The sequence below is a fragment of the Lissotriton helveticus genome, chromosome 2_2 (assembly GCF_964261635.1).
Source record: "Lissotriton helveticus chromosome 2_2, aLisHel1.1, whole genome shotgun sequence".
NCBI lineage: Eukaryota > Metazoa > Chordata > Amphibia > Caudata > Salamandridae > Lissotriton > Lissotriton helveticus.
In genome coordinates this window covers 252309843-252323791 of record NC_136060.1, presented here as the reverse complement: position 1 = coordinate 252323791, position 13949 = coordinate 252309843, and the positions used below count along the sequence as shown (strand labels likewise).

At 42.6% G+C, this 13949-nt stretch overlaps 1 protein-coding gene across 1 annotated transcript in view; it reads left to right on the top strand.

Annotated features, from left to right (window-relative positions):
• Positions 1-13949, top strand: part of LOC144821391 (sodium-dependent phosphate transport protein 2B-like) — a 159324-nt gene that overhangs the window by 74912 nt on the left and 70463 nt on the right. The window contains exon 9 of the mRNA XM_078678372.1: positions 6791-6886. Within this exon, the coding sequence (XP_078534498.1) occupies positions 6791-6886 (96 nt within the window). The remainder of the gene's footprint in view (positions 1-6790; positions 6887-13949) is intronic.

The window sequence follows — 13949 nt, the reverse complement described above, 5'->3', positions numbered from 1 at the left end:
CAGGAAGTAATCAAAAATGGACATTGAAACGTGTCCCTATCAGGTCTTGTATTCATGTTCCTAAATTTATCTGCAAAAATATTGATCAAATAAAAGTAAAAACGTTAATGTAACAGCAATGTGGCTGCTGTTTATATTTCACATTTACTTAATCTTGCATTCCTGAAGAGTCTTAGTTATTGTCAAGATGTTGTGTTTCTGTAATTTTTCCCCATAGCATATTACCCTTGCATAGTGCATACTTTGAACTGAGTGGCCTCCAGGTGCTTATAACAGATCACGATTGAAAGCTCTGGAGTACAGGCAGAAGGCAGTGCGAGTTTTGCACAGTGCCTGTCAGTGGGTCAGAAAGGTGTTCAACCCTTGGCCTTTCTGCAGAGTGTAAAACACAAAGAAGCCTGGGGGGTCTAAAGTAGGAGTCAAATATGTACTCTAACCTGATGAGACTGAAAGCCACAAAAGTATGCAAAGAAACCATACAGTCTTATTCCAAGTAGGTAATTCAGCGCATCAGACCACTTGCAAAGGTAGGTGAAACCCAAGGTCCAGAGATGGATTCCCATCAAAGTCTTGTAGGTGATCAAATGTTATCATCTGGTCATCCAATGGTTGGGCTAGTGTGTCTCTTGATCACTGAGACTGCCTCTAGACCCACCGTGTAGGACTGGGATCAGAGCCCACGATTGCTTGTAGACCATGCGTGTGATCACCGAATTGGATCAAGTGCAGTGCAAAACAAAAAGAAGTGAGTGTATTGTAAGAGTTAAAAATAGAATAAAGAGCAGACAGCGAAATGACTTTAATGGCTGTAAGCCTTTTTCTGAATAAAAACAGAACAGCGCAAAAAAAGCAGTGTCAGCAAATAACTGCTCGTGGGGCCAACATGTTTCTGCCAAAACGGGGGAAAAAAACCTCCCAAGGCTTTCTTCAGGGCCTCTGTTCTTATGAATGTTTGTGCTACTGCTAGTGCATGCTACACAAAAAAGTAACCATGTAAACTGTGACTAAAGCAAAACATAAAGGATATGTGTTTCTATTCCTCCATGCCAAATGGTGTTTCATTCACCCATAGTGGCAGGGGTTTATACCTCACCTCGCCTGGACCAAGCTCAGGATGAAGGAGGCCACGCTCTCTCCATCGTTACCTCAGGCGGTTCCTAAGGTTGAGAGTGCACAGAGCAATGGTCATGCATTACAGTTGCAATTGGGATTCTGTGCAAATGTGTGTGACGGAGGTACACAGTTGTCAAAATATTGGAAAAATTAAAGTAATAGAAAATGCAGTGCTTACTGGTGAATGGGAATCACAGAAATGTAATTGACATATTTAATCCACACCCTTAATTACATTCCCCACAAAACTATTAGAGACCGCACACTTTTTCCCCAGTTAAAGCCCTGCTCTCGCCCCTCCTGAGCCAGATTTCAATGTAAAGCAGTCTCTTAATTAAAAAGCAAAATTCATAAAACCCCTTCATATGGTGTTTGCCGCACTGTTTACAATGTAACACCTTTTCCAATTGAGGTTGTCAGAGAGTTCGCCATGTGAAAACTCTTCTTATTTTGTTTATCAAAAAGTTCACAATGTAGCACCCTTAACTATGGTATTTATCAGAATGTTACACCATGCAACTGTTTTTGACATTAGGACTGAGTTAACAATGTGACTATCAGTTATCAACAACAGAATCACCCCATACGTGGTTTAACACAACGGCTGCCCAATCAGAAGCCCATAAAAAAATATTAAAAAAGGAGTGGAGGAAGCACCTTGTGGCCATCTTGCTATTGGCCCAAAACTGAGCACTGGCTACATTCTATTAATATCTGACCAGTTCAAGGCTTAGTCATGGAGGAGGTGGCATAGGTGTGGATACGTCCAACTCTTGAAAACACAAAATAAAACATAATTAACCAATGTTTAGGCAGTGTGTTTTTTACTTTACAAAAAAAAAATACTTTAATTTACTAACAAATAAATCCTAAGCATAAATTACAATTGTAAACACTGATGCCAGATCCTTTCGCACGAAATCCGATTTGTACTGTCGGCGAGTCGAGAGACTTGGCGTCCTATGGGGGCCGTCTGAGAAACACTTGTTTAAATTGGAGTGCTGTATATCACAGCGTACACGCGTACCTCCAGCGGATTGTCGGCAGTGGAAAGACAATCAACATATAAAGAAATACTATGCCGCCCGTTGGGAACCGCATTATGTCTATTCGACGTCCCCCACTTTGAAGAACTGGATACCTCTATTAATAAGCCTATGTCTTTGTTCATTTACTCCAGAAAACACCGCTACACCGGTGAGCCTGAGTATTTGCCCTGAGGAAGCCCAAACCGGGTGAAACGCGTTGGCTGTTTGTCTGATCATCTCGTACCAAGAACAATCTAAAGGATGTATTAAAAAAATCGTTTTTTCACATCACTGAAGGACATTTATTTGTTTCAGTGTATTGCAGCACTGTGTAGTTACTCTTATTGTTGCCTCTCTATTTGCTAGTTGTTTGTTTAAACACTGATGCCAGATCTCTCTGGAACCTCTTGAACCAGAGATCAGCATAAAAAGGTGCCCCACAGTAAAACAACTTAAAGACTCTTCCTTTGGGGTTTGTCATGGACTTCATAATGCAAATGTCAGGCCCCAATATAAAACTCCTTTCTACTAAATTTGTCAGAGTGTCCATAGTGCAGTACTCTTCTGTAAGAAAGTAGGTTATCAGTTGAGAGGTGTGAGAACTGCACTCAAATCATAAACAAATCATGTCAAGGTGAGCCACAAAAGCCACTAAATAACATGTGCTTAACCATCTGGTAGCTTGGAATAAAAGTAGTCAGACTTAACTTAGAGGCAATGTGTAAAGTAATCCGAAACCAATTTAGAAGAATCTGTACAGTTTAATGAATAACGTAACACCAAAACAACAAAAGTAGAACCGTACAAATTAATTTTTTTAATATTCAGTAGATATGGTGCCAAAAGCCCAAAGTGATTATTGAGTTGCACTGGACCGGGTCAAGTCTAAAGGTTTTTAAAAAATGTCTTTATTGCCATTTGTATATAAATAGATGGCAACATGAAAACTCTGCAGCACTGTCTCTCAGAAATAAATAGACGGTACATTGTGTGCAGGGGTGGCCCTATAAAGCAGATTTATATCCCATCTTCTTTCCTGCCTGAGGGAGTGGCAGGATGCCAAGAAGGCAATGGTGAGCCCATGGCTCCAGCCTGAAGTTAGTGACTCTCCCGCAGTTTATGAATCACCCCTTTCCAATTGACCTTAAGCCAATGACATCCTCATATTACGTGAAAGAAATCTGCTGGGTTCCCCATGCACCTGGTGCATCCCTCTGACTGGTCTGGGTATGTTCTGTGCAGAAGCTGTGGCATTAGATAAGCCTTGTGCAGACAATTAAATTGCGTTAGCTTAAATTGTGCATTGCTGCCAGTTTCCTTCACTTGGGCTTTAGCAAGCGTCCATTCCCAGTCTGTGAGCAGATCTTCAGGGTCTACAGCCCACCTATCGTGAACTAGCGCCATATCAATGTGTATGTCGTCCTTCAAAGCTGCTCATAGCTGGGATATGAGACCCTTACTTGAGCCTGGGTCCAGTATGACATTCAGAGAACGCGATTTGTCTGGCTCTGCTAGAAATGTCATCTATATCTCCTAAGCTGCACAGGAAATATTTGCATAGTGTAGGAACTGGGCCGGACCCACTCCAAAGAGGGACCCTACTTCCAGCATCACAAAAGTGACATTGAGGTACAGGCCTCCTGTCCTCTGGCAGCCACCTACCATCCACTGTGATACGTCCATCAAGGATCGTATGTTGAGAAAGGGCCGTAGCCACCAGAGAGGAAGAAGTCTGGCATATGGTGACCTATCAAAAAATGGAATTATCGCTGGTTCCCGAACCTGTGCCACTTGTTGTACTATGAACGATTTATCTTCTGACACCTTGTGGCCACACATCAATACCCCTGTGTTTAGCGACCTGGAATATCTCCAAGAGCGTGGGGAGAAGTTCAACGTTTGATTATATTCCACTGGAAGCCCATCAAAGCCCGATCATTTATTGTGAGCCACTCCCCGGATGGCTGCTTGTAGTTCTGCCATGGGGATCTTCTCTTCGAATCCCTCCCTCTGGGCCTCCACAAGCCAGGGCAAAGCCACTCTTAATAGAAAGGCTAACAACCGATTGCCTAACTGCTCCACAGGAGCTCCATACACCCCCGCCGCTAATAGTCGTGCTGCAACTAATTTATTGCATGCAGGCTCACCAGGGGCATACCATCTCTGCGAGCCTGGGCTAGAATCATCGAGGGAAGGGTTCTCCCAGTTGCACAGCTAGGCCAGTAATTGACCTGATTTGTCTCCTCCCCTATGAAGTTGCTGTCTATATTCACACCCCAAGTGGCAGTCCAGTCTGTCCCACAAGGTTGGTACTGTACATTGTGCATTCCCTCAGCTGTCTTTTGCTCACCCCCGTCTCTATAGTCGGATCAGTTCCTCCTCTCGCTCCACCAAGTCCTGTTCTAGTCTCTGCTCAGTGCCATAGACGTTGCTGAGGCTTTTCCCCATTACCACTACTTTCATTTCCCCCACTCCGGTCCCGTCATCTCCGTTGTGTTTGGGATCCCCCGGGGACTCAGGTCGGAGGCGCCACAGAGAAACATTATGACAGTGTCTCCCCAGTTTACACTTCAATAATAGGGGTGCATGACCTGACAGAAATTGTACAAGATTCCGAGCCCCCTAGACATTGAGAGACCGCCGTCCAATATTAGCAACCGGTCTGACCTGCTGTGCACGCCATGGGCGGGTGTAAAAATGGAGAACTCTCCAACATTTCAGTGAAGTTACCTCCATATGTCGAGGCAATGTAATCAGGGCATAATTTTCCACAACCTGCAAAGAGCAATGCTGCCCTTGCCATGGGAGTTTTCTCGAATAGTGTGTGGGTCATTTTACAGTTTTTACTGTCCCTTACCACCAGTTTTTACCTGCCAGTAATGAACAGTAAAAACTTGCCATTTTCCGCCCACTCTATATAGGATGGGTAGGGAAATGGCAAAACCTCAGATGGCTATGACTGGAGGTACCTGACACTAAAGTAGACAGGTAGATTTTGCTTTGCAGAGAGGATACTCCATCTCCGTTGTCAGGAAGTATCCTCTCTGCCAGTGTCTAAATCGAGCCCTTAGTATTTTAAAGTAATGAAGTATAAGATGACCAAGTAGACGTGAAGCGTGGTTATTCAGCCAGGATTCAGCTATAAAGATTGTATCTAATTTGTAGCCTTTCATGAGAATCAATAATTGATTACAGTGTGTATGTTGACAGATATGGCATTTTGAGGCATGCAAGATAGGTCTTGCTATGAATTTACATAGTTTGTGCTAGTCAGTGATGTGGATATAATGTGGCTTAAGGTTGTTGATGTTGATGACCTCTGAAGTCTGTGTAATATGCTTCTGTAAGTTTTAATGGATGATGGGGACAGGAATTGTTTGGAGAGCAAACACATTTAGCAGCGCTCTTGGTGGTCGAACTGTTTGGCTTTGTACTGGTACAAAAGTATCGGGTTTGGGCTGAGACGGGTCCACGAAGATAATTTACGTTTGTATAATTACGTGAAATTTGGGAAAATTATGCAAAAATATGTGTAATTATGTGAAATGCAAATCAGTTATTTAGGGCCAGATGTACGACCCTTCCATTTTGCGACTCTCAAATTGTGTCGTTTTGAGACTCGCAATTTGCAACTCGCAAAATTGAATTTACATCAGTGTCTCAGACACTTTACGATTCCTAATGGGGTCGGAAATTGCCTTCCACATTAAAATTCACAAGGCAGGTGCAATTTGCGACCTCATTGGGAATGGCTAGCACTCCCAAGGATGGTGGCCTGCTGGGGTCAGCAGACCACCATGTCTGTGACAGCTTTTTAAATAAAGCAGTTTTCTTTTTAAATGCAGCCCCGTTTTCCAGAAATGAAAACGGGATGCCTTTAAAAAGGAAAAATTAACGTTTCTGTTTAATTTTTTAAGAGCAGGCAGTGGTCCCTGGGACCACTGCCTGCTCTTAAAAAATATTTTCCTACCAGTCACAAAGGGGAAGGGGTCCCCTGGGGACCTCTTCCCATGTGCGAGTGGCTTACCACCTTTTTAGAATAGGTGGGAAACTGTGAGTGTTTTGCAGCCGCAATTGCGGCCGCAAAACAATCGTACATTGAAGTGCGACTTGCTATTAGGAAGGGACGCCCTTGGCACGCCCCTTCCAAATAGCGAGTCACAAACCCTATTTTGTGGGTCGGTGATAGGTTACCGACTCACAAAATAGGGTTTGTCCATTGGGCAGACCTATTTTGTGGTCGCAAACGGGCCATAGTGGTATATTTTAGGATGAAATGCATAGACACATTTTGCACTAAAAAATAGCACAGAAAAAACCCCAATTGCCTCGAACACTCACACACGTCCTGGTTGCTATAACTTTTCCACAAACACTGGCTTAATTACGTAACGTAGGGTAATGACATAATTTTGGGAAGTTTGCATTAGTATTACATACATTACGCCTAGTGTTGAATTCCGTCATCTATCGACTTCGGGGTCACGTGTTATGCCTAAATATTTATAAGTGAAGGCATTTTTTTTTCCAATGTCACTCTTAATCATATTTTATTCATACTATGAATCGATTTTTATTTCACGTCTTGAGTCTATTCATTTGATAATTTGCTTATTATTTCCTGATTGCTTTTTTCTTTTTAACCATAGCTTGATAAAAAAGTAATAAATGAAATTGCCTTGGGAGATGAATCCGTAAGGAACAAGAGCCTTGTGAAGAGCTGGTGCAAGGTGAAGAATTTCCTTGTGAGTAATATTTCAAGCCATATTTGGTCGATTTTTTTCATGATTGTCTACGCTGAGGAAATTATTTGCTACATTTTCACGAGGACAAAGATAGAGCTGAGTTTTTTGAGACATGTGTAGGATCCATTCGTTATCTAATAAGATTTTACGGCGGGACGCAACTTTTGTTAAAAATCAAAATGTTTCATGAACCACTAACCGCTCTTAAAAAAACATTTTTGTGAACCTATACAAATGGGACCCCTTCCATTTACAAATTGCTTACCACCTCGTAAAATTATAATGTTTCGAAACTGGATTTCATTAGTAAAGCATGAATACATACCTGAAAGATTCGGTATCTTTCAAGTAACCTTCAAGTAATAAATCACTATTTATTCTAAAACCCGAGTAGCAGAACGATAAGATTCCGTAACAACTTACCGAATCGCAAATTGGGTTCGGTGAATTAAAAAAAGCCATTTTGTGACTGGAAAGGCTCTGATTTTACGGATCGGATCCTTACCGACTGTAAAACAGGCTAGCTTCATGCATGAAAGTCATAATGCCTTATATGGCAAATTGTTATTAAGATTAAAATAATGTATACAAAGTGTGAAACAGGAGCGATGCTACAGCTGGATTTCTTAGCAAAATCTTTAAATTGTTGAGGGTGGAAACAATTTCCCAAAAATTAGAACGTTATCATCAGGTAACAGTGAACATAGCCCTTTTAAAGGTGGGATTTATTGAGTAGGTATAACTAATAATATGTAACCATCCTCTAAGATCTCTATGTTGCAATGTCCCTTTTAAGAACGGACAGCAAGTAACACAAAAAGAGACTTAACCTAGGTCATTTACAGCTCCTTAACTGAAAGACTCTTCCCTTGTGCCACAGTAAAACATTGATGAGCAGTTTCCATAAAGGATAGAAGAAAATTCTTTGAGGCCAGGGGGGCACTTATGAAAATTGAATCAACCAAAACACTACTCATGGACGGGGATAGTAGAAACCATTGCTCTTGATGCACAAGGCTCAACCTCACATAGTTGTTTCAAGTGCCGTTTTTAGGTCGAGCCTAGACAGCGCATGCGCTGTCGCAGGACCTTTAGGAAATACAATATCGAGGGTAATTTCTCCTGCCGCTTGCCATTGGTTAAATGTGGCATTGCTTTTGTTAGCAGGCTTATGGTTGACTGTGGATGCGATACGTCACTTCCGTTTTTGGAGGAAGCAGCACCGACCAACTACAGTTAAGTTAGGCTGCAGGGCTGTAGCGTTTAATCTAGGGACTACTTTGTTGTTTTTTTTGTCATGGCGCCTGGTTCGCGCATACGTTTAATATGCACGGCCGGTTTCCTAGGTGTTGTCACCACCCCACCACCACCTGCCCTTCACTCCTTGTTTGTTCTTTCCTCATTTATTTCCGCCTTTCCCCCTATACCACCCCCCTTCTTCACCCCCCCTCCCGCCCCCCACCAAGCTTAATTTTGCCACTTTCTCTTTTCCGGTGCTGGGAAAACAATGTTATCGGAGGAAAAGTTCAAAGATACTTTTTGGAGATGGATTGGAGAGAGAGAGAAAAAAAGAGCATGAGAGAGAGAGAGAGAAAGCGCGCCAGGGACATCATCAAAAAGCCAGGCAGCACCCACATGTCTAGCGCAAGCTGCTGCGCGCACACGTGTGCTGTATTAACATTTATATAGCGCATGCATAGCTTTGGAAGCGTGAAAATGCTTTTTAGATCTGCACTGGCCCTCATATAGAGCTATCTGAGATGAAACACAATACATATCGAATCATACCTAGCATACCACGCTCCGACATGTTCTGACATTAGCATACCATACAGTGACGTAACATAACATAACCAGAGACTTGTATAAGATGCCATAGTATGACATGCCAAATTAACAAATCACAACACAGCTTAGTATACCATAATCTGACGTGACATAACATGGCGGCATAGTACAGCTTCCCCCTACAACATGGCATATCGTGAGAAGATCGTCTGACATGACATCGCAATCCATTTGAGGGCAGATGTGTTGCCTCGCCAAGTGTGCATGTTTGGGCTTTATGTTAAAAATCCTAATGGCGAATGTTGTTCTAGTGCCCCGGGCACTGACCCTAGCTATGCTACCATCTACGTCATCATATTAAAGCAGCAAATCTATTTTACGTGTTTGGCTGGTGTTACTACACAGATAGTGGTTTCAACATACATAATTCACGGAAGCTGTCTTACTCAGCAGGGGGTGGCTACACAAGCACCATAGGTTGCTATTCACAAACAGGACATCACCTATCATACAGAGCGCAGAAGCTGTGTCACAGCAACACTGAGCGCTACATGAATATATAAATATGCAAGAGCAGTAAAACAAGCGTAATTCTCCTGAAAAAAATAATTTTAACTAATGTTTTCTTGAGAAATCCACACGTATTTCATATGTAATTTTTTCACGTATAAAAAAAAATATGCAAGTGGAATGCGTTTTAGAGTCCAGTAATGCCATTTCTGGGTTCTGGTGACAGGTATAAGTCACGTGTCCTTCTTCCGCATGGTTTATGTCCTTGGCACCTGTATGTATCATATTGATTATGTAAATAAGAATCATCTAAAACAAATTGCGTATAAAGTCACAGATCAGGCTTTCGTAATTCTGCGCTTTGCATACCTCTACGGCACTCTTGGACGTGTATCCAACCTGTTCCACCAGAAAAAAATGCTAATCAAATAAATCGCTCGTATCGCTCCACCCGGGTACACATCGTTAGCATTCGGAACAATAGCACAGTGGGTAAAGCGCTGTGAGAATTTTCAATGTGTAGGTTTTATTAGACTTGACCAAAGACATATTTTAATTATATCATAATCTTAAACAAATCTATCAATTTTGGAACCCAGGAGCAAAGCTGAAACAAGTATATGCAGTGCAATAGGTCTCGCATTGACATGAGTTTGAGCTATTGACATTGTAAATGACAATGCCTTTTATTTATGTTTTGGTTTTTAACACATAAATAAAAGGTATTGTTATTTACAATGCTAATAGCTTAAACTCTCAAAAAAGGCAAGACCTATTGCATTGCAAATGCTTGTTTATGATTGTACCACTGGTTGTGCAATGAAAGTGACTGAAAGATTAGAAGACTAGGAGAACCAAGTACAACATGCCACAGGGAACCAGAACTGACATTTAGTCACACACACTACAGCATAGCCTCCTTTGGGGCCTGATGTGGCAGAATTAACTCAATAGATGCATATTGTGTATTGCTAGCAATTACAGCCCTATTAGAAGATCTTTACATATTGCCTCATCATGGTGTGAGGAGGCTAAATAGGTGTGCCATCCCAACCATGTCAATGTGTTACCAGCCAGTAATAGGCCCCAATACTATATAATTACAAGTCTGAACCCAAGCTGTGGGAATAAAATCACTGCCATTATCTAAAACAAAAAAAACAGTTGATGGACGGAATGCAGAACAATGTCATACATTCACCCCAGTACAGAGATCTGGGCCTAAATCCATCGTTTTTTGCTCACCACACCACCCCAGTTCAGACATGGTCATTTGCAAATCAGCCTTGACCCTGTGCCTCATGGGAACAGTCCAGCCCGAACTGCCAAGCCATGTCTTCCCTGGACCGGAATCAAGCATCCTAGGACCTGTTTCTGGCTATCAGCCGTCATCAGCCAGGATAGCTTGACTCCAGTGGTGTGGAGAGCATGGGAACTGGGGTCGCTTGGTGAGCAAAATAACGATGGATTCAACCCAGATCTGTGACTTGGGGTGAATGTTTTGCCATTGTGCTACATTCCGTCCATCATCTTGTGTGTTTTATTATCTAAAACAAGCAAACATAATATGCACACTTGCAGAGATTGTCAAGCATGACCATATTCAGGTATTGGATATCTCTTGTGACACTTCAGCGATCTTTGCCACAATAGGTCCTGTGCTGTGCTTTAGTGATTTTAAATGGATGTTGTAGCCAATGTCCAAAAGAGAGATGCTGCACAAATATTCTATGGAAAAGGCTGTACTGCTATAACATAGGTATTGAGGAATGGCATAGTTGGCTGCTGAGAGATTACGGAGGGGACTTGTGGCAGGGTTGTTGGTGAGTGGAGTGAGGCAGATTATATGCCATTCAAAGGTAGTTATAGTCCAGTGACAATTACGCCAGTGTTTCATTTTGGGGTACTAGATATTGTTCAAGATTGTTTAACCAGTTTGGCTTGGTTTAGCTGTACTCGTACTCGTGAGGAATGTTGCAAGCATTCTAGAGCCTGTGGCTTAGAATTACACGGGACGTACCTCGGTGTTTTGAACTTGAACTATTGTCTGCAGATTGATGGAGTGCCCTTTGTAGACACATATGGGCCCCTACTCCAGGCAGAGTGAATGGAGCAGCATTCTGTAGGTCCCAGTCTTGTTGGAGCAAGTCAGTGAGTTTTAGGGAGGATGTTATAGGTTTTATACCAGTGGTAATACAGAGTGATGACCAGGGCTCTCATGAACACGAGTGGTTTATTTTCAGAGTGTCAGGTTGGTTGTACCATGAATATCTTGTAGTTCATGCCTTTCTACTGCATTTGTGTTGGGAGAGAAGTTTAAATGTAAATTAAGATCTACACCTGGATTTCTTACTGTATTTGCTGGGCCTGGGCATGAGCCCAGGAGTGGGGAACAAAACACGTGGTCTGCTTCAAATCTCACACTTTATTCAGCATTTATCTATTTTTGCCATGGCATCTGTATCGTCAAGGACTGGACACTGAAGAGGCCTTATTTACCTGAGTAAAAGTCACTCTGGCATCCTGAACAGAATAATATTTGTGAAAGGTGCCAAGTGTCTCTTCAACAGGTTCCTGGTTAGAAGGAAAACCCACAAATAGGAGTATACCTCCTTTGGCAATCTTGCAGTTCTATAGAATAGATGAAAATAGCCCATGAGAAAGCAGCAAAAGATGACATTCATCCTGGCATCAGGAAGGAGAAAAGGGTAAAGCACTACTAAAAGTAAAATCTAGATGTAAAATGACCAGCCTACCAGAAATCAGGTACAAAATAATAGCAAAGGAATCCCCCTTTATATATGCTTCAAATTTAAACTGACATTGCTGGAAAAAACTCTGCTACATTTTCGATTTTCTTTGGGAACCTCAGGCATCTTTCAGTAGATGGCATCTCTGATTGGGAGTGCATGCAACTCATCTTCTGCCTCTGAACCCAAGTGGTCTCTTTTAAGTTCTAGATATTTACCTCTGAACTGATCTTGGTACGGAAGAAACAGTATGCCCCCCTCTTGAAGCTGTGGGTTTATCAGGGTGCCATTAGAATCAAAGGCAAACTAGTAAAGGAGCACAAACTGAAGATGCATCTTCTCAAATGCACTTCCGCGAAGCAAAATGCTTCCAATGGATGAAAAATTGAAACAGGCCTCTAAACGTTTTAGAATCACAAATTTCGTAATCCTCATATTCAGGTTGTTCTTGTTCCATGGTTGGTTGAGGGTCAAATGCAAGCCACTGACAAGCATTAGAGTATATATAACTTAATGAAAGACGCATTGAAACATCCAAGTACGAGGCTACCCTTACCACAATGCATTATATTGGCAGTTCCCTTTCTGACCCAGTTCTTTTTTAACGCAGAGTAGAGAATGGACATATACTTCTATTACTGCATACAACTCCCGTAACTGAAGCGGAACCGGGAAGGAAGGTGGGTCATTAATGGCTTCAATAAATATTCCCATGATGCATGCCCAGGACTAAAGGTACATCAACTTTTCTTCTCCATTGTTGGATCTTCATGCATAGTCATAAATGCTAGAATAGAATAGCAAGCTAAACTATTGAAGGAGCAACTACAAAAAAGAGTAAAGAGTCAGTTGAATAATAGTTACAAACAGATCTTTATTTGAAAAGATTCATAAAAGATTCCTAAAATTGTCCTGAACTTGTGCTTCTGGTCTACCATACCCACATCTCTGAAGTACTTTCCTAGCACACAGCCCATGGAAAGATCATCTCTAGAATCCACCAGCATAAGTTTAATTTTCTTATTGAGGTGAAGAGTAAGGCACCAGAAAAATTGTATGTGCCACTCTCTTATTGCATTACCAATGTTGCCATTTCAAAATCTCACAACTATCTTGTGATTTTCCCTGGAGTCTGGCAAGGCAGTCACCCTTTTGCAGTCGTGTGTATCACACAGGAAATGGCGAATTTCTATGAGCACCTATGTCATAATGTTGAGTTATTCTCTCCATATGTATAGGAGAGGCCCTCGAGTACCTGGCCAAGATCAATCACCAGGTTGGCCATATATAACCCTATTATTTTTCCAAGGCACTTAAAGTGATCACTTATGTGGGTTTTGCTTGCACATTCAACAGCCACCCTGTTTCCTGTCCTTCCCAGGTTTAGTCTCTAAATGCTTAACAACTCCAGGCTTAGAACTGTTGTTTCCTTCCTCTTTGCGCTGTGCCTGGCCTTAAAGTGGTCGCCGCGCTCGTTCTTGGCTCCTATTGGCTTAAAAGCCTGACTCTAAGATGGCCGCCGTCTTCTCGCGGGACTTCGCGGCCAATCACAATTCAGCCTGACTTCAAGATGGCCGCAGCGCTGATCCTTCCTTCTTATTGGCTCCCGCGCCTGGCCCCAAAATGGCCGCCGAGACTCTCACGAGAGCTCGCGCTGGCTTTGCAGTTCTTTGAAGCTTGCGCTCTTTTTTTGATGGCGCTTACCGGGTCAGTTGCTTCTTCGTTCGCGGCGATCGGGGTGGGCTCCCACGTCGCTGCTGACTCTTGGATGGCGCTTCACTCTTCCCTCTTCCTCTTGACCACAACGCGATCCAGGGTGGGCTCCTGGCTTCCAATCACGATTTCTGCACGCTGGACTTCAATCCCGCATTCGTCGCCAGATGTCGTGTTCCCCGAACACACAGAACACACGTCAGGCATCGTGGTGATGCACAGGTACCTTTATTGCATAGCGATCATTGTGGGTCATACAGCTCCCCTCATCCTGCGACCTCTCGCCCTGAGGTCCGGTCCTT